At 38.8% G+C, this 22,034-nt stretch overlaps 1 protein-coding gene across 2 annotated transcripts; it reads right to left on the bottom strand.

Moving 5' to 3' along the window:
- Positions 1-267: 267 nt before the first annotated feature.
- Positions 268-11,673, bottom strand: PMP34 (Peroxisomal Membrane Protein 34). 2 transcript variants are annotated; one of them, XM_045761622.2, is made up of 8 exons: positions 11,434-11,673; positions 10,071-10,131; positions 8,994-9,060; positions 7,549-7,694; positions 7,231-7,350; positions 6,742-6,989; positions 5,187-5,254; positions 268-2,794 (listed from the first exon to the last, which is right to left on the bottom strand). In XM_045761622.2, exons 1-8 carry the CDS (start codon positions 11,494-11,496, stop codon positions 2,641-2,643), a joined length of 927 nt encoding a protein of 308 aa, XP_045617578.1. In that variant the 5' UTR covers positions 11,497-11,673; the 3' UTR covers positions 268-2,640. The 2 variants fall into 2 exon arrangements, with proteins under 2 accessions (XP_045617578.1, XP_045617579.1); XM_045761623.2 differs by having other exon boundaries at positions 1,936-2,794; positions 11,403-11,541.
- Between the last annotated feature and the right edge of the window lie 10,361 nt (positions 11,674-22,034).

Genomic DNA, 22,034 nt, shown 5'->3' with positions numbered 1-22,034 from the left:
TGGTCATACATAACAGCAGGCACTTTCTTCACTGCTATTTCATTACCAAGTTATTCTATACAACCATGCCACAGTACCACATCCCTCACTCTATAAATTAACAAACTGCACCCTAAAGGACACTGAAAAGAAATCTTCGGAACATATTTTCATCACTGATGTTAGATCTTCAAAGCCATATAAATAGGATAATAGCAGCTGACACTATGTCCCAATAGGCCTCATGAAGTGTCCTTTATTCTTATGTTTTTTAAGGTGTGGAGACAATTTTCTTTTTTTAAGATAGGCTATGTGCTGTCATACTTTCAATATGGAAACTATGAAACTGACCTGAATAACCATATATGAAATTCTAAATATAAGTGAATACCAAATTCTAGCATATATTACACACTCACAATTCAAATTAAACCCAGCACCTTTTCCCAGTGCAGCATACATGCAGATTCAGGATTTTTTAAGCAATTTTATTGATAAACAATATCCATTTTCTACATACAGTAGAAGCAAACCTATTGATAATAATCAAAACTTTACTACATCTAATGCCCATTCCCATGGAGAGCAAGTCATCAACGAGACAAAGAATGGAGAGTAAACACAGATGAGTGAGATTTTTCTCAATATTTCAGTTAAAATACTGCCAAGAGTATTAGAGAAGTCATTCTGTAATACAAACGAGTACTGTATTACAGAATGACTTCAAAAACGTTTATTGTACAGATAGTAAACAAGTTTGCCTTCAAAACTAAATAACATAACAAATACTGCACATAATAGGGATCGTGTTGTTGAGTTTCAGTTACGTTCTGTGTTAAAACTGCAGAAAGGTATGGTATACAAAATTATTTCTATTAGTACATAGCTAACCTACCCATAATTAATATCTAATGTATCAATTATTAGTATCTAACCTGACATTTCTAAAGCTTTTTCCTTGAAAATGGATTTAGAAGACATTATAATTATCATCATTAACCCCAGTCTCACTTTCACTAGAAGGGATGAATCAGCCCGGAGAAAAAAAAAAAAGCATCTTCCTAGCAAACGATACTGCATAAAAGATTAATCACTGTCGATCTTATTGCTCATTAAATATTCACTCAAGCATGTATTGCCCACTGGGTAGCCTCAAGGAGGAAAAGCCTCACCACAAGCACACCACCTCTCACATAAGCCTAAGTGTATCATAGTGCTTATGAGCTGTCATATACAATAAAAACATATTCACACCCTCCACATCAACACCCAGCATAATTCCCAAACCATATCCTGTGTGTTGTTTACACTTCTCACACACTCACACACATCGTGTCTACCTGTCTTCTTCCAGGCCTTCAACCCCCTCCTACACTCAAATTCACCAGTCTATCATCATTCATTCATTCAATGTAACCGAACCATTGCAGTACACTCTCCTCAATCTTGTATTTTATTAACTGTTCTACTACACATCTTATGACATTTTCATTGCTTATCTTATTGTCATAAAAGAATCTGAAATATGAAAAAAAATGGATACAGGTTGATTAAGTTTAGATTCAGGAAAGACCTGAGTAAATACTGGTTTGAAATTAGGGTGGACGACATATGGAACAATTTACCGGTAAAATAATAGATGTAGGATCTCTGTACTGCTTCATGCACACGCTACACATATATACAAACGAGTTTGGTTGGATGAGGAGTTTTGGATGGATAGGAGTTGCCTCATATGGGCCATTAGGCTTTCTAGTTTCCTGTATGCTCATGTTCTTAATACTACATAAGATTATCAGACTATAAAACCCTACTACATTAATTCTTGATTTTTTATATTCATATCACACCAAATTGTGTATATGGTGTATTTCCTTGGCTGAGGAACTGAGGAACCCGAGTTCAATCCTCGGGCAGGATAGAAGCGGTTGGGAATGTTTCCTATCACCTGATGCCTTTGTTCATCTCGTAGTTAAATAGGTACCTGGGACTTAGGCAATTGTTGTGGGTTGCATTATGGATAAAGTCAATACACTGTAGTTGGCCTAGGGGGATCTCAATAAGCCTAAGTACAGGTTTTCTGTTCCCCTTCAATGGGAATTTTAAGGGTGTATACACCACCTCTAATTTATACAACCCTCTTGTTTCATCTCCCACTATCTTGTTCTTCTAACCATGGCTGTCATTCCACCAGTCACTTCCTTTCCATAACACACTACATTCAACTTTGTTTTCCCAAATTCCTTCTGTATCAATCACATATACCCAGATATTAAAAACTGATTGACCACTTTTAGGACATGACAAGTCCAGGTTGGAGCTCATCGTACAGCTTCAATATTTACTCAACACAAACTTTCTTTCTCTCCCTACCACCATAACTTTATTTCAGTACACATTCACTTTTAAAACTCTTCTCTCACACACATCAATAACAATTCGCATCGGTCTACATAAATATTACTCACTCTCTTAAAACAACCATCAATTGCATACATCAAACTATGGCCAGTCTTGAACAACTGCCCACCATACAAGCATTCTAAAAACCTAAAATCACTAATTAATGTCCCTGAAGACAAAGCATATTCCATAACTAAATAGATAGCTTTACTGGAATTCATCAGCATACTATTATAACTATAATGACTAGAAGACAATTTAATGCTTAATGGTGGTCTTCCTGTTGCCTGTAAGAATGGCAAACACAAAGCCGACAATCTTCTCATAGAAGACAAACATAAGTGAAGCTGTCAACACTGTTTGCAGAATCTTGGCTTCCAGACCCTTGAACAAGCCTCTGAAGCCGTATTTCCTGTTGACAGAATAAAACTTCACAGAAAAAACTTCAAAATGCTTATAAAAATTACCAACTTAAGACTAAATATATAATTAAAAACCTGTACCATGCAGATAACATACTGTACATACTAGTTACAAATTTCCCATGCCTTAATATATCACTTGTAAGGCATCATAATGTACAGATGACCCTTATATACTGTAATGCATTCCCAAGCATCATAATGTTCTACATCACAGGCATACCCCAATTTAAGAGAGTGTGAGGGTGGTAGTGTATGTGTCTATCAGTGTGTACGTGGAGTGTGACTTAACTTTTTATATCTAGCTTATTTTTATATTTCTTGATGTTTAAGTTCTGTATTGCATTTGCTCTTGAAATTGTGGATGGAGGTGACTCTTACAGCATCTTTTAGGGCTGACTTTGCCTGCAAGCACACTTGTTGACCACCCATACAGAACTTAAATAATCCCTTGCACTTTTTCAACTCTCATGCATTACCAACTCCCACTGATGTCATCTTGTTATATTTTCTCTAAGTTTAAAGATGCTCTCCTTGTCCACCTTGTTTATAACCTAAGCGAGAGAACAATGTCAGGTAGGGCTGCAGGAAGATAATGAAGCCACCAAGAAGTCCAAGAGAGAAAAAACTGATGCTGGTTAAAATTTTTACCCAGTGGAGAATGGTAAGTACAGTATCTAAAAGATAGAAACTTTAGCACATGAAAGCTGAGGCCACAAAACATCTTAGCACATTACCAATTAAATAGCCAACAAACTAAAATAGTACCCGAACAGAAAAACGTCTAAAATTAAGGAGAGAATGCTCAAGGGCCCCCTGATGACTGGTTCCAAAGAAACAAGGAAATTACCCTTATGAAAAAGAAAAAACCTGCTGGAAAAGGTCAGCACACCCAGAAACACTCAAAAAGAAACACAGTTGTACTAAACAGAAGACCAAAAAACCCAAAAACTCGCAGAGCCTGAGTTTAAATTAGGAGAGTGCACGTTCCTCCAACCCTGTAGTGCAACCTGACTGCCATCTGGTGGTGGTCAGGTGGCAACTAGTTTCCTCAAAAGTTTGCAGAGGTATAATCGGTTTATACCATCTGCTGCAAATTATCATTTGATGGTGGTGTCAAGAAGCTTGCCATGCTCTTTGGTGTCTTAACAAATAGTAAATCATCCCTGAACTGTGTATCTAGAGATGCTCTCTACCCGTTTTCCTGCCCCTAAACTATTTGGCAAGATCATTTAAAAAGATCCTGGCAAAGGCATGGCTCAAAATTGACAAGGACCTTGCATGTGAGCAGTGTTCTGGGTGAAGCCTGACTAGAGGAGCATCTGCATGGAATCATGCTCTGAATGCAGCTTGAGCACACATCATAACTGGGAGGATAGGCACTGCTAGCAACTAGGGTTCCCAAAATAACTCTTATATATATATTTTGAAGTATTGTACATGCCTGAATTCACTGCCACACAGAACTTTTGTCTTAAAATTTTCTTAGTATATGTCCAATTTCACAATTTGGAGGTCGACAATAATAACATACTATTATTTTCCCCTCGAGTATCACTGATTGTAGGACTGGTTATATTATATATTCTGTCAATGCAAACGATAATATCAACAAATACAGTACAGTACCTTCACTACTTCCCATTTCCCAAGCAAAACTGTTAAAAGAAACAGGTTAGCGACGTGTCATTTTACATGTGTTTTGTTCAATGAAGGGCTATAAACTGAAGTTCCTTTCAACTAAGCTATAAATATTACATAATTTAATCATTTCTCCCAACTATACCAAAATAACAAAGTACAAGCTATATACCCCATGCCCTTCACACAAATAGCTAGCATCTTTCATTTTCTGGGAATTGCCTTTGGGCAGGTGACCTCTACAACTGCCCCTCTAAATGTGTTTTTCTATCCCTTTTATCCTCCCCAGACTTTCCACTCACCCTTCAATTACTTTAGTACCTCTTGTGATCACACACTCACTGCACTCATCCATCATCTAAATCTACTGGGTATCCCTTAAGTGGGGAGCCATGTTCCGTAAATCAGCAATGTTGGATCAAATGATGAAACCGCCTTTTATTATTGCTTACTGAATTTTTATGTACAAAATATACTAAATGCATCCACCAATATAAATGATACACAAAAGTAGAAGAGGTATTCAGAGACCACACTGTAAATGGTGTCAGGAGTGATAAATATAGACATAGGGTATAGTTCCAGACTGATGGGACATGGTTTCAGACCTATAGGACATTATTATAGATTTTGGGAACACAATTCCAGATATTTGGAACACGATGCCAGACTTTTGGAACATGATGCCAGACTTAGGCAACACCCTGTACGGTATATACAACATTAAAGATATCCCCTTACCTGATAATATACAGCATGATGGGAATAAGACCAGCCTTCTGTGGCAATCCTTCATAGTTGTGGCCATGCTACAATGAGACAACAAGTTACTCATCTGTATTATACTTGACTTAAGCTAGGAAAAGGGGAAAGGGGGAAGTCATTAGACAACTGATGGTGATTCATGGTCATCCAATTACCCTACAAGTCACTTAATTGTCTATCAAAATTGATGCTGGATTGCCAAATTCCCTGTCAGTGACCTGGAATGTTCATCATTACTGTACATCCCAAATCTTAAAACAAAAAAAATGTAAATTCTATACAAGATGTTTCCCCCAAGTTGAAAATTCTATATAAAACGTTTTCCCAAGATAGTAAGTGCTGCATGTCTTCCTGCCTGATAGTGCATAATCATTACTAATTACAGAGGAACATACACCTTAATGAGTGCTGAAATGATTAAACACGTGGGCACTATTCAACAATCAGCATTATTTTTGTACAACTAATAATTATTTTCTTAAATCTTATTTGGCACATTAATTTCAACAACACAATCACAAGAGAACAATATTGCTGCCAAAATTTTCAAGAGGTGAGTATAAGCTCATGAAACTGACACAATTTGTGGCTGATTAACAAATACTGTAGTCTGACACATGACATTAATCAATGCCTTCAGATCCAATGAAAATTTAAGATATCAAATAATTTTATCAATTATCAATAAATAGAAGAAGACAAATTTCTAGTTGGTAGGGAAAGTTATGCAGTTTTAAGCCCTGAGACAGTCTCCCCATTAATCCTAGTGAATGATAAGGTGACTACAAGAACATCTCCGGAGCAGGACAGCAGGATCGATTCCACCGTTCTCTTCCAAGATTTTCTCACAGATATACCATGTTATTGTGATTTGAGTGTGTATGTGTACATTTCTTTATTTTATATATATACAGTGGTACCTCGATTAACGAATTTAATCCATTCCGGCACTGAGCTCGTCATGTGAAACGTGAAACGCTCGTCTTGTGAAACAACAACACTGTCTTCAGAGGCATCCGAGAACCAGCGGGAACACTAGGAAGCACCATGTGGTTTGCTTGTTAATCGAGTGAAAGCTCGTCAATCGAGACAAATTTTCTGCAAGTGGCTCGTTCGTTACTCGAAATCCTCGTAACTGGAGTCGCTCGTCATTCGAGGTTCCACTGTAAGTATATACTGTACAAGAGTTCTTACATTCTTGTACAGTCACTAGCACACATAGCATTTCGGGCAGATCCTTAATCCTAATTTTCCCAGCAATACGACCCCGCCAAATCGTTTAACAACCGGATACCCATTCACTGCTGGGTGAACAGAGGCTACAGTTAAGGATTGGCGCCCGGTCAATCCTCCTCAGCCAAAATACAAACCCAGGCCAAAGCGCTCGCAAAGCACCAGACGAGAGTCTTGCCACTGCACCACAGGGACTGTGCAAATGGTGACCATGTTTGCATAAAAAGCTAATTATAAGAGTAAAATAATTTATAATTCCAAAATAATTTACATGTAATCTAGAAGTAATGTTACTTACCCTCTGCTTGGCTTGTACCAGCTGGATGGGGTAAGTCAGGACTGTAGCAATAGCCTTAGCTGCTGCACCAACAGCAAACACCACAATGGAGTTAAGCTGCCTGGTGCCATATACTCTCTGCATGTTACGCTTCATTGCTTCGTAAGCCATGAACTGGATTGCAGGATTGACCGTGAGAATCAGGGAAGAACCAGAACCCGACCAGAGACCAGATAACCCCTCTTCTTGTCCAACATGTATTAATCCGTCTGTAAATTACACGAAATGACAATTATTTAACTTTAAACATATTACAAAAAATCTTTGCAAAACATTAACATTACTTTTCATAAGAAACTCAATAGATATTGTAGTGCCATGGTAGACTTGTTGCTTATCTTGAGGGAAAGAGTACTGAAGTAACCTAGCTACTTTATTCACAATTCCTAATACTTGTAAAGTAGTTAATTTAAGAGTTAGATTTTAAAATTTAACATGAATTAGACTCACCTAGCATACCCTTATACCTGCGTGACGCAGTGCGCTGAGTGGTAACGACCTTAGCTCCCTGCATCTTCAAGCGAGTGTTCACAACCCATAGCGGATTGGTGGTCATTACATTGATTGATCCTGCAATGGCGAGACAAACAATTTAAGCACTTTAATGTGGCATGACTGACCAAGACTCTTCACAGCTAGGAATCATGAACTGCAAATACTATCACAAACTGGATGTAAAAGGCTTCCAAATTACTCAAAAATTTTAATTTAAAAACAAAGTTTGAAATATATTTCACAATTAACTAATTATTGATATAATTCACCAACCTGCAACCATTGCCAGTAGGAGATCTCGTAGTGCAGACTTATCTTCGTTAGCTATTCGTTTTAATCCATGAAAGGTATAAAAATAAACAAAGTTGGAGCAATATAATGATTCTATCACAGGAAGAAGACCACGGTACAAGCCAGCACTGAAGAGAGGGGAGAAATACAAAAATACAATTCAGTATAATCATTGTCACTGAAAGAGTTTAATGCATCAAAATGAAAAATAATCTCACCTGATGCTATCAAAGAATGACGCGATTCTAGCTCCTGATAAGAGTTAGTCTTGTCACATTCCCACTGTGAATGCTGTAAAAAGCACCCATACAATTTGTTATGACGGGTTAAACAAAAAATGCCTCTGGGAATAACAAAGCATAAACATCCTAGTTGCTAAAATATTCTCTTTGTTAATTTTCCATTTCATCCCCCTGTATCTCAACCTTCCACTCAGCACCACTACAGGCCAGTCAAGAACTGAGCTTTGCTGGCTTTTGAGTCACATGCAATCATACTCTTGATCAGTAGCAAGTGTATTTCCCACCAAGTAAGTCAACACACTAATGTGTCGACATGATATACACGTGATCGTATCTTCACCATCAGCATACACTGCTGATCCGCATACAGTGCTTGGTTCTGTCCATGGCTCTCTGATCACCTGACACTACTTGGTTCTGTCTGTGGCTCTCTGATCACCTGACACTACTTGGTTCTGTCTGTGGCTCTCTGACCACCTGACACTACTTGGTTCTGTCTGTGGCTCTCTGATCACATGACTACTTAATTCATTCAATGGATCACTGACCAACTGACACATTACCATACTTAAATTTTGTCTATGGTTACAGGAGCAATAGAAAATGCTACTTCTGCCCATGGATCTTAGGAAACCTGCTTCATGCTCTTACAACAAATATTTAATTTCCTATAAAAGGTCTTCTGGCATCAATAATTCTGTTGAATAAAATAACATTAATGAAAATATCTATGATGGAAATGTTAAGTTTTAATTTCAGAACAATATTGGTATTGTACTTTATTTCAAACATAACAAATTTGATACAACAGTAACATAAATAGTATTGTATTCACAATGTAATGCAAAGTCTTATATTTCAAAACAAGCAATTACCACATAACCAACTAATATTCTGTCATATACATTACTAGATAGAGAATTTAAATACAAATTTTTTAAATTCTCATGACTTTACAAGTTCAGTTTGAACAAATTATATTTAGCATGTTAATCTTGACTCTTAAATGGCTCAGTTAATTAAAACTCCTACACTGTGATCCACATGACTACATTAAGGTCCACAAAACTAATGTAAAATAATTACATTTGGCAGCTTGAGCACAAGAGGTAGTTGCAAGATCGTGATAGGCCCCATTTAAGGGTTAAATACAACTCGTGATTTTACAGAAATGTCATAACTCACAGTCCCTCCTGCTTGTACACTTCGGCCATCATGACAAATGTGTTGCGGCTCGTCTGGCTCTCCTCCACTGCAACCACAGAAAAGGACTTAGTAGCAACATACAAGACCAGATACACAGAACAGCTTGGACACGCCAAGCTGTTATAACCCCACGCTACAGTGGAGGCTATCTTATTAACACCAATCAATAAACTAACATTTGTTCTTGCAGTTGGCTGTAAAATCTGCCTTATTTTCAATTTAATACAAGACTTTACAGTTGACCAAAAGGAGAATTTCTTGATGATAAGGAAAATTAAGTAAAGATCTACTGGTCAGTCAAGGGTTTCAAACTAGTTCAAACTTAAGACACTGAAATTACAATTAACATTTCTGTTGGTACGATCTAAAATTCTATCCAATTCTAATGCCTCAAGACATACAGTATTAAATCTACTTAGAAATTATGGTGTAGTGTGGGTCAGGGTGAGGTGTAGTGTGAGTCAGGGTGAAGGTGTAGTGTGAGTCAGGGTGAAGGTGTAGTGTGAGTCAGGGTGAAGGTGTAGTGTGGGTCAAGGTGAAGGTGTGGTGTGAGTCAGGGTGAAGGTGTAGTGTGAGTCAGGGTGAACGTGTAGTGTGAGTCAGGGTGAAAGTGTAGTGTGAGTCAGGGTGAAGGTGTAGTGTGAGTCAGGGTGAAAGTGTAGTGTGAGTCAGGGTGAAGGTGTGGTGTGGGTCAGGGTGAAGGTGTGGTGTGGGTCAGGGTGAAGGTGTGGTGTGGGTCAGGGTGAAGGTGTGGTGTGGGTCAGGGTGAAGGTGTGGTGTGGGTCAGGGTGAAAGTGTAGTGTCAGTCTGGGTGAGGTGTAGTGTGAGTCAGGGTGAAGGTGTGATGTGAGTCAGGGTGAAAGTGTAGTGTGTCAGGGTGAAGGTGTAGTGTGGGTCAGGGTGAAGGTGTAGTGTGGGTCAGGGTGAAGGTGTGGTGTGGATCAGGGTGAAGATCAAGAGTGAGACAATCAAGAGGTCCATGCCACCTTTAGGAAAATCCAATATGTATCTAAGGACAATAGAGTAAATATTCATATACATATACAGTTTACTTACACTGCAGTCTTGTTCTGACTGTGTCGAGAGGAAAGAGAGCCGACATTGCCACGGCAGATCCCTGAAATTCAAGTACAATACGTACAATACTATATAATACAGGAATGAGCACACGAAATAAATATTAAAGCTCTCTCTCCGATAACAATAATAATACAATAGAGTGAAAGATTTTCATAATTCACCTGAAACCATCATTGAAGCTTAAATGAACTTCTTTATCTAGAACATGTTCAGGAGGAACAATGAAACTTAAATGGATGAAGAGAGTACAAGGTGGTGACAACAATCTTGACAAACACCAAGATGAGTGGTGACTTTATTTGAAGATAACAACAGGTGAAATACTGTGTGCAAGGTGTGTGTGACATCACAGTGATGTCATCAGCTTGTTTTCCTGGGTCTTTATGGACACTGCTGCATATTGCTGCACCTCGCAGAAACCAGGAAACTGGTGCACATGTAATAATAATAATTCATTGTGTCAGGCAACAGGCAGCCAGTGTACATATACATGGACTTATATCAAGATTCCCCCAAGGTCAAATTTTTATATTTTTTTATATATACAAGAGCTATTACATTCTTGTACAGCCACTAGTACGCGTAGCATTTCGGGCAAGTCCTTAATCCTAAGTTCCCTGGAATACGACTGCCACGAAGAATCGTTTTTACAACCAAGTACCCATTTTGCTGTTGAGTTAAACAGAGGCTACAGTTAAGGAATTGCGCCCAGTAAATCCTCCCCGGCCAGGATACGAACACAGGACAAAGCGCTCGCGGAACGCCAGGCGAGTGTCTTACCACTACACCACGGAGACTGTGGCATAGTGGCGAAACTACTAACCCGACCCAACCCGTACTCTCCAAGAAGCAATCCCACAAGCTGATTAACTCCTAGGTACTTATTTATTGCTAGGTGAACAGCAGCATTAGGTAATAGGTCATGTGCCCAACCATTTCTACCCCACCTGAGATTAGAACCCAATACAGTTCTAATTTCCAACACAATACTGTATTCCCAATTGTGAGTCGAGAACAAAGTCGACCGTACCATTGAGACCCTGAGCAAAAGGATTTTTGTATACAAAATGTGAACAAAGCTGTTGTGTACATAAGCCAACGGTATGCAAAAAAAAGCACCTATGCAGGATTTAAGCAGACCCCGAGACACATTACCCTAAGGGTGGATGCCCACAGCCCTTGACCTTGGGTCAGGTCACCCTACACACAGGTTAATAATTTAACACAAAAAATTATGCCCACTGTGTTAAATACTCTCTTTTTTTGTTGTTGTGATCCCTGATCATTCTACAAAGCCACATGATATACCGCTTGGAATAATATGGTGGCGAGGACTCACACAGCCGCCAGCGATGGCGTGCACCAAGTTGCTGTAGGAGAAGAGTCCTGTCGGCCCCGCCATCCTCTTCCACACCTTACTTCTCCTCTGAGTCCTATGAGAATCCTGTCTACCTCAGCATCCTCTCGTCAGAGGTGTGATTAGATAAGATTTCCAGGGTCAAGACTCAACAAAATGTCTTGATAAGCCCCAACCGGGATTTGGTAACCCCTGGCTGCCTTAACAGAGTCTCAGGACAGTGTTGCCAGGTCCAAACCGCAGAAAGTAGCGAGCTGACGGCCTAAAACTAGCGAATTTGTAATAAGAGTAGCCCAATTTTTTTTAGTGAATGATATATGGGTTTCAAAGCAATATATTTTGATATATAGAGTACACTACACGATGTTAATTGTTTTATTAATATTATTTCTGCACATACACACACACATATATATACATACATACATATATATATACACACACACACACACACACACACACACACACACACACACACACACACACACACACACACACACACACACACACACACACACACACACACACACACACACGTGTGTGAGATGTGTGTGAGATGGTGTATGAGCTGGAGGAGGCAGAAGTCACACTGCAGCAAGCTCCTGGAAATATCGAATTACCTAAGTATTGGGCACAGGTTGAGGGCTACAGTGGTGTCCCAGGTTACATAAAGGTTCAGGGAAGAGTAAAAGCAAATAAAATACAATAAACAAGTAAAAGTGAGTGAAAATAGCCGAGTGGAAAAGTTTGTTTTGGTCTAGAACAAAAACAAAGATGGCCGCCGCCACCACCCCCACTGAGAATGTAGACACACCAACAGATGATGGTTTCAAAGGATTCTCACCACAAGATATAAGGAAAGGAGGTGTTCTTGGCAGGTTAGAGATAATTGAGGATATGCAAAAGAAGTATGAAGAAAAAGTGCTTAAATTGGAAGAGGACAATGGAGCTCTTTGGAGTGAGCTTTGCACTCTAAAAGGGAGTATGCTTCAACAAGGTAAGATTATTACTGCATTAACAGACAAGGTAACAAATCAGGAGGAGCAAATCAAGGAACTAGTGAAAGAAAATGAGGCATGGAAAGTGAAGTGTGGTGACTTTGAAGAAATAAACAAGAAGATAGACTCATATGGTGAACAACTCCAAGCAAGCCTAAGGGCAAACATAGAGTTAGGTAAGGATCTCCAACTGGAAACTTCACTGACAACTCACACAGAGGAGGTGAATAAAGAACTAGAAAAGTATAAAGAAGAAATAAAAGCGACATATGCTGAAGTTGTAAAAGAGAAAGAGACTATCAAAGAAGTGTGTTCGGAAGTCAAAACCAGAAATGACCAACAAGAAGCAGAAATTAGGCAAGCAATTAGGAAAGAACTGGTTACCAACAGTAAACTGGTACAAAACACTGCAGATAGAACTAAGTCCATAATCATTTTTGGATGTTTAGAGAAGGAAATTTCATCTAGGGTGGACCGAGCGGCAGAAGAGATGAAAATCATAGAGAAAATAGTAGGTTTAGGAGAAGGCTCAAAGGAAAATGTCAGTGATTTTAGAATAGGAAAATATGAGAAAGAAAAGAACCGCCCCTTAAGGGTGACGTTTAATGGAGTGAAAAACATGATGGAAGTGCTAAGAAATGCCAGGAAACTGCAGAGTGATGAGGTTGGCAAATTTTGGTCAATAAGACAAGACCTCTCCAAGGAAGACAGATAAAAGCTGAAAATGAACCTAATTGAGGCAACACGTCTAAATGGGGATAGAAATGAAGAAGACAAATTCTTTTTTTTACAAAGTGACAGGGACTGGAAAGCTTGTGAAATGGTACATAAAAACAAAGCAACAAGATCAGTAGTGGAAGGGGGAGTAAAGAGCAAAGGAAAAGGGAACATGTTCCTGAAAATTGTATATACCAACATAGATGGAGTGAGGTCAAAAACTTTGGAGTTGCAAGATATAATCCAGCTTAGGGTCCCAGATATTGTTGCATTATCAGAGACGAAACTTGAAGGAAATATAATAAATGAAGTCATATTCCCAAGAGGCTACTCAGTTTGGAGACGTGACAGGAAAACTAGGAAGGGAGGAGGAGTGGCTGTACTGGTGAAAAAACACCTGAAGGTAAAAGAGTTAATATTTGAAAACCCTCGAGATATTGACATAATGGCATTGCAGGTCTGGAATCAGGATGATAAGCTGATAATTGTAAATACCTACAGCCCACCAGCAAGCAACACGTGGACAAAGGAAGAACTGGATGACAAACGAGAGGGCCTCATAATGGTCATGAGAGATATTATTGTACAAGCAGATAAAGATAAATCACGACTGTTGATACTGGGGGACTTCAACTTTAGAGCAATAGACTGGGAGGCCTGTGAAGCAAGAACGGAGGACTTTTGGACATGCAGATTTGTGAACCTCATTCTGGAGACATTCTTGTATCAACACATAAAGCAAGCCACAAGATTGAGGGAAGGAGATGTACCGTCAGTACTGGATCTAGTATTCACCAGGAAAGAAGAAGAGATTTTTGACATCCAGTACCTTCCTCCCTTGGGAAAGAGTGATCACGTCCTGTTAGACATTAAATATGCTTTAAGATATCATCTAGAAGAAAATGGGGACATTGAAACAGTTGATAAACTCGATTTAAGGAGAGGCAACTATGGGGAACTTCGAAATTTTTTTAATGAGTGTAATTGGACAGAATTGTTGCTAGGCAGGGAAGTAAATGAAATGTATGCCAAATTTTTAAAACTATACGAGGAAGGCACACAAACATTCATACCAAAACAGAGATGCAGGGCCAGAAAACAGGATTGGTTCGACAGAAATTGTGAGAGGGCAAGAGACCAAAAGACACAAAAATGGAATCAGTATAGGAAGAGGCCAAACCCCCAAACATACCAGCGATACAAAGATGCGAGAAACAACTATACAGCAGTAAGGAGAGAGGCAGAAAGAAATTTTGAAAAAGGGATAGCAGATAAATGTAAAACAGAACCGGGCCTATTCTACAAATTCATAAACAACAAATTGCAGGTAAAGGATAATATCCAGAGGTTGAAAATGGGAAACATTCACGGAAAATGAAAAGGAAATGTGCGAAACATTAAATGAAAAGTTCCAAAGTGTGTTTGTACAAAATGAAATCTTCAGAGAACCAGACACAATAAGAATTCCAGAGAACAACATAGAGCGGATAGAGGTGTCTAGAGATGAAGTGGAAAATATGCTAAAGGAGCTCGGGAAGAACAAAGCAGCTGGCCCAGATGGCGTTTCACCATGGGTTCTGAGAGAATGTGCATCTGAGCTCAGCATTCCACTTCACCTGATCTTTCAGGCATCCCTGTGTACAGGAATCGTAGCAGACGTGTGGAAACAGGCTAACATAGTTCCAATCTACAAAAGTGGCAGCAGGGAAGACCCCCTCAATTATAGACCTGTATCATTGACAAGTGTAATAGTGAAAGTATTGGAAAAGCTAATCAAAACTAAATGGGTAGAACACCTGGAGAGAAATGATACAATATCAGACAGACAGTATGGTTTTCGATCTGGAAGATCCTGTGTATCGAATTTACTCAGTTTCTATGATCGAGCCACAGAGATATTACAGGAAAGAGATGGTTGGGTTGACTGCATCTATCTGGACCTAAAAAAGGCTTTCGACAGAGTTCCACATAAGAGGTTGTTCTGGAAACTGGAAAATATTGGAGGGGTGACGGTGAATATGTATCGTGAATATAGGGGTGAATATGTATCGGAATGGAGAAATGTCACAAGTGGAGTACCACAGGGTTCAGTTCTTGCACCAGTGATGTTTATTGTGTACATAAATGATCTACCAGTTGGTATACAGAATTATATGAACATGTTTGCTGATGATGCTAAGATAATAGGAAGGATAAGAAATTTAGATGATTGTCATGCCCTTCAAGAAGACCTGGACAAAATAAGTATATGGAGCACCACCTGGCAAATGGAATTTAATGTTAATAAATGTCATGTTATGGAATGTGGAATAGGAGAACATAGACCCCATACAACCTATATATTATGTGAGAAATCTTTAAAGAATTCTGATAAAGAAAGAGATCTAGGGGTGGTTCTAGATAGAAAACTATCACCTGAGGACCACATAAAGAATATTGTGCAAGGAGCCTATGCGTTGCTTTCTAACTTCAGAATTGTTTATTTATTTATTTATTTATTTATTTATGCATATACAAGAATGTACATAAGGAATGTGAGGATACAAATATGGTAATTACAGTCTTGTAAAGCCACTAGCACGCGCAGCGTTTCGGGCAGGTCCTTAATCTAAGAAAATTTTAAGGAGGTAAATACTTGCAAAATTATAGACGAAAAATGATAACAGATTACATGAAATGAAAAAAAAGATGAGAGAAAATTGTAGGTACAGTATATTAAAGCACATAGGTCGCTAAGATTGATTGCAATGACAGCTTGAATGGTAGTTGACAAAAAAATTGGTAGGCACAATACAGCAGAAACAATATAAGATTGGTTGCAATGACAGCTTGAATAGTAGTTGACAAAAATTGGTAGTCACAATACAGCATATGGCTAGCACATAAAAGAAGACAGCAATGAACACAATGATAAGGTTGTTTGAAATTACATAAAAATTAGGAGATTGGGTAACACTAGGTACAGAGCAAATTTAAAGCTCAGTGTAGGAAAACTAAGAAGATGAAGTTAGGTACTTTTTGGTTTTGCTTTTAAATAAGGCAAAAGTTTTACAGTTTTTCAATTCACTAGGGAGTGAGTTCCATAAACTAGGTCCCTTAATTTGCATAGAGTGTTTACACAGATTAAGTTTGACCCTGGGGATATAAAAGAGATATTTATTTCTGGTGTGGTGATAATGGGTCCTATTACATCTGTCCAGGGAGAGTTTCAGAGCATGGTTTGCTTTTAAGAACAGGGTTTTGTAAATGTAGTTGACACAAGAGAATGTGTGGAGGGAGTTAATATTTAGCAAGTTTAGGGATTTAAACAAGGGAGCTGAGTGTTGTCTGAAAGCTGAGTTAGTTATCATTCTGATAGCAGATTTTTGCTGTGTGATGATGGGCTTAAGGTGGTTTGCAGTCGTAGACCCCCATGCACAGATACCATAATTAAGATAGGGGTAAATTAGTGCATAATATAGTGAGAGGAGAGCAGAGTTAGGAACATAATATCTGATTTTGGAGAGTATACCAACTGTCTTAGAGACTTTCTTAGTTATGTGTTGAATGTGGGTGCTGAAGTTGAGTCTCTTGTCTAGGAATAGGCCAAGAAACTTGCCATCATTTTTATTACTGATGTTAATGTTGTCTATCTGTAGCTGAATTGCATTTGATGATTTGCTTCCAAATAAGATGTAGTAAGTCTTTTCGATGTTTAATGTTAGTTTGTTCGTTGACATCCATAAGTGGACTTTTTTTAATTCATTATTCACAACATTATTTAGTGTATGTGGGTTGAGGTTTGAATAGATAAGAGTAGTATCGTCAGCAAACAGTATAGGTTTGAGAATAATAGAGACATTAGGCAGATCGTTTATATATATAAGAAATAGAAGAGGTCCTAAGATGCTGCCCTGTGGCACTCCAACGGTAATTGGTAGAGTGGACGAAGTTGTATCATTGATGGTTACATATTGGTGTCTGTCACTAAGATAGGATCGGATGTAGTCAAGGGCAAGGCCTCGGATTCCATAATGCTGGAGTTTAAGTAAGAGGTAGTTGTGATTAACAGTATCAAAGGCTTTTCTTAGGTCAATGAAGAGTCCAATCGGAAACTCATTTTTGCCAAGGGCTGAGTAGATAACGTCAAGGAGACTAATGATTGCATCGTTGGTGCTCTTTTGGGACCGGAAGCCAAACTGGCAGGGGCTGAGTATGTCGAATTTTACGAGGTAGGAATAGAGCTGTTTGTAAATAATTTTTTCAAATATTTTTGATAGAATGGGTAGATTTGATATTGGTCTATAATTGTTTATGTCCGCCGGATTGCCTCCTTTATGGACTGGCGTTACTCTTGCTTTTTTGAGGATATCAGGGAAGGTGTGACACTCTATAGATTTGTTGAACAGTAGTGCTATGGGTGGGGCAAGGGCATGGGAGGCTCTCTTGTACACAATGGACGGAATTTCACTGGTGTTCCCTGCCTTGGTTTTTAGAGAGTGTATGATGGACACAACATCTGCCGGGCTGATTGGTGAAAGGAGAAGAGAGTTTGGATAGCTGCCTGAGAGATATGTGTTAATATGTGTCTGAGTCTGTGGGATTTTACTGGCAAGATTAGCACCAACCGATGAAAAGAAACTATTAAATTCATTTGCCATTTCTAAATCAGTTGACGGTATATCCCCATCCTTGTAGAGTTTTATTTGGTTATGTGAGTGTTGCTTAGTTCCTAGGATACTAGAGATAGTTTTCCAAGTGTTTTTCATGTTGCCTTTTGCTTCATTGAATCTATTCACATAATATGCAAGTTTTGCCTTTCTTATGATACTGGTAAGCATTGATGAGTACCTTTTAGCTACTTCCTTTGAAACTAGGCCAATCCTAACTGTCTTTTCATATTCATGTTTCTTGTTGATTGAGTTGAGAATGCCACTTGTGAGCCATGGATTGTTTAATCTTTTGTCAGTTACTTGCTTTGTAAGAAGGGGACAATGAAGGTTGTAGAGGCTTAGAGTTTTGGAGAGGAAGAGGTTAGCTAATGAATTTATATCATGGGTATTATTGAATTCAGAATCCCAGTTAATATTGTGAAGTGCCTCTGTAAGATTGTCTAAAGCTGATTCACTGTGTAGCCTAAATGAAAGTTTCTTGCTTTTTGGTGGTGTTATGTCCATGTTCGCTATGAGAAAGGTAGGATAGTGGTCAGTTGTTCTGTCGTAGATTATACCAGATACAAGGGGAGCTGTTATGTTTGTCCATATGTGGTCCAAGGTAGTGGCTGATGTTTGAGTGACTCGGGTAGGTTTGGTGATAGTGGGGATTAGCATACAGAATTGCATTTAAATACATGGATGGCGATATACTAAAGAAATTGTTCATGACTTTTGTTAGGCCAAAGCTAGAATATGCAGTTGTTGTGTGGTGCCCATATCTTAAGAAGCACATCAACAAACTGGAAAAGGTGCAAAGACATGCTACGAAGTGGCTCCCAGAACTGAAGGGCAAGAGCTACGAGGAGAGGTTGGAAGCATTGAACATGCCAAAACTAGAAGACAGAAGAAAAAGAGGTGATATGATCACTACATACAAAATAGTAACAGGGATTGATAAAATCGACAGGGAGGATTTCCTGAGACCTGGCACTTCAAGAACAAGAGGTCATAGATTTAAACTAGCTAAACACAGATGCCGAAGAAATATAAGAAAATTCACCTTCGCAAATAGAGTGGTAGACGGTTGGAACAAGTTAAGTGAGAAGGTGGTGGAGGCCAAGACCGTCAGTAGTTTCAAAGCGTTATATGACAAAGAGTGCTGGGAAGACGGGACACCACGAGCGTAGCTCACATCCTGTAACTACACTTAGGTAATTACACACACACACACACTAGGGGCCTCGTAGCCTGGTGGATTGCGCGCAGGATTCGTAATTCTGTGGCGCGGGTTCGATTCCCGCACGAGGCAGAAACAAATGGGCAAAGTTTCTTTCACCCTAAATGCCCCTGTTACCTAGCAGTAAATAGGTACCTGGGAGTTAGTCAGCTGTCACGGGCTGCTTCCTGGGGTGTGTGGTGTGGAAAAAAAAAAAAAAAAGTAGTTAGTAAACAAGTTGATTGACAGTTGAGAGGCGGGCCGAAAGAGCAAAGCTCAACCCCCGTAAAAACACAACTAGTAAACACTCACTCACTCACTCACTCACTCACTCACTCTCTCTCCGTGGTGTAGTGGTAAGACACTCGCCAGGCGTTCCGCGAGCGCTATGTCATGGGTTCGTATCCTGGCCGGGGAGGATTTACTGGGCGCAATTCCTTAACTGTAGCCTCTGTTTAACGCAAAAGTAAAATGTGTACTTGGATGAAAAAACGATTCTTCGCGGCAGGGGATCGTATGCCAGGGACCATAGGATTAAGGACCTGCCCGAAACGCTACGCGTACTAGTGGCTGTACAAGAATGTAACAACTCTTGTATATATCTCAAAAAAAAAAAAAAAAAAATATATATATATATATATGTCGTACCTAGTAGCCAGAACTCACTTCTCAGCCTACTATGCAAGGCCCGATTTGCCTAATAAGCCAAGTTTTCATGAATTAATTGTTTTTCGACTACCTAACCTACCTAACCTAACCTAACCTAACTTTTTCGGCTACCTAACCAAACCTAACCTATAAAGATAGGTTAGGTTAGGTTAGGTAGGGTTGGTTAGGTTTGGTCATATATCTACGTTAATTTTAACTCCAATAAAAAAAATTGACCTCATACATAATGAAATGGGTAGCTTTATCATTTCATAAGAAAAAAATTAGAAAAAATATATTAATTCAGGAAAACTTGGCTTATTAGGCAAATCGGGCCTTGAATAGTAGGCCAAAAAGTGAGTTCTGGCTACTAGGTACGACATATATATATATATATATATATATATATATATATATATATATATATATATATATATGTCGTACCTAGTAGCCAGAACGCACTTCTCAGCCTACTATGCAAGGCCCGATTTGCCTAATAAGCCAAGTTTTCATGAATTAATTGCTTTTCGACTACCTAACCAACCTAACCTAACCTAACCTAACTTTTTCGGCTACCTAACCTAACCTAACCTATAGAGATAGGTTAGGTTAGGTTAGGTAGGGTTGGTTAGGTTCGGTCATATATCTACGTTAATTTTAACTACAATAACAAAAAATTGACCTCATACATAATGAAATGGGTAGCTTTATCATTTCATAAGAAAAAAATTAGAGAAAATATATTAATTCATGAAAACTTGGCTTATTAGGCAAATCGGGCCTTGCATTGTAGGCTGAAAAGTGAGTTCTGGCTACTAGGTACGACATATATATATATATATATATATATGCAAACAAGCCTGAATGGTCCCCAGGACTATATACAACTGAAAACTCACACCCCAGAAGTGACTCGAACCCATACTCCCACAAAGGAGTATGGGTTCGAGTCACTTCTGGGGTGTGAGTTTTCAGTTATATATATATATATATGATGTATGTATGAGAATGTGTACATGTATATATAACATTAATAATTTTGTAACTAGCGTCAAAAATTGTTATTTGCTTAGCTAAACGAACTAGAGGGTTCAGTTCCTGAACCGATTATGTGCCTCTGTAATCCTTTACACCACCGCCCACGGGATGGGTATGGGGTGCATAATAAAGAAAGACATTGAATTGGCCTCCACCGCCTTCTCACTTGTTCCCTTGTAACTTGTAACTCATTTGTAACACTTATATGTGCTGTGCTTCCTATTTTAACCTGCTATGTTAAATGGGATTCTTGTATTGTGATTTATGTATTTGTACTCACTGAATTTGTGCGCCCCTTGAGGGACTTGATGTGGGGGGGGGGGTAGAAATAGCCTAAGCTACTCTATCCCTTTGAGATGTATTTTTTTATTGTCTTAATAAACATACTTGAACTTGAAGTGGACTTTAATGTTTTTTTCGGCAGCTTTATTTCCTTAGTTTCCGAGCTCTTTCTTTACCGTGTATGTTTACCGTATACTATTCCTATATTTACAGTTGTTTCTCCCTGTGAAGATTATTAAACAATGGTGATTATAAGGGCGCGGAAGTTCAGCCTGGCCAGGGCCGCCAGCAGCCCTTGGGCCCGCCCCGGCAGCTCCCAGTCTTTAATTTGGCACCTTTGTGGCACCTTTGTGGGACCTTGGTATAAGCCTAACATGTATATATGCACTGGCTGCCTGTCCCCCCTACACAATGATTTATTATTACCTATTATTTTATCATTTAATTTAAATATTAAATAAAATAATTCATTTAATTATTATAGTAAGTACTTAATAATTTAATAATAAGTAGTAAGTACATAAAAATGATTAAAAAGTACAGTTTAGTCATAGGAGATTCCTAGATTGGAATTTACTACCAAATTTCAATATATCCAAGTATTTTTAGTGTGAAATGCTGTTATCATATGCATAAACTGTTGTTTTAATAATATTACCACTTGGGCTGAACGGTAGAGCGACGGTCTCGTTTCCTACAGGTCCGCGTTCAATCCCCGACCGCCCAAGAGGTTGGGCACCATTCATTTCCCCAGTTCCATCCCAAATCCGTATCTTGATCCCTTTCGAGTGCTATATAGTCGTAATGGCTTGACGCTTTCACTTGATAGTTCTCCCACCCCCCTGAATAATATTACGAGAGCAGTATTTACTAGCTATTCATGCCCGTGCCACCTCTTGGGTGGCTTAATCTTCATCAATCGAGAGCAGTATGTACTAACCAGACGTTATATGATGATATCCTGAACAGTTGATAAATAAAAGTAATTGCGGAACTCCAGTTATCTAATACTTATCATAAATGGTATAAAACCTTACCATAAGCCAAGGG

The sequence above is a fragment of the Procambarus clarkii genome, chromosome 45, assembly GCF_040958095.1.
Source record: "Procambarus clarkii isolate CNS0578487 chromosome 45, FALCON_Pclarkii_2.0, whole genome shotgun sequence".
Lineage (NCBI taxonomy): Eukaryota > Metazoa > Arthropoda > Malacostraca > Decapoda > Cambaridae > Procambarus > Procambarus clarkii.
Note: the sequence above shows the minus strand (reverse complement) of the source record. Positions and strands in the feature narration are given on the sequence as shown.

Coding starts and splice junctions, on each gene's coding strand:
- PMP34 (XM_045761622.2), bottom strand. CDS start 11,496: ATGGCGGGGCCGACAGGACTCTTCTCCTACAGCAACTTGGTGCACGCC. Junction 6,990..7,230: donor CAGGTATAAGGGTATGCTAG/GTGAGTCTAATT, acceptor TGTAATTTACAG/ACGGATTAATACATGTTGGA. Junction 5,255..6,741: donor TGGTACAAGCCAAGCAGAGG/GTAAGTAACATT, acceptor GTCTCATTGTAG/CATGGCCACAACTATGAAGG.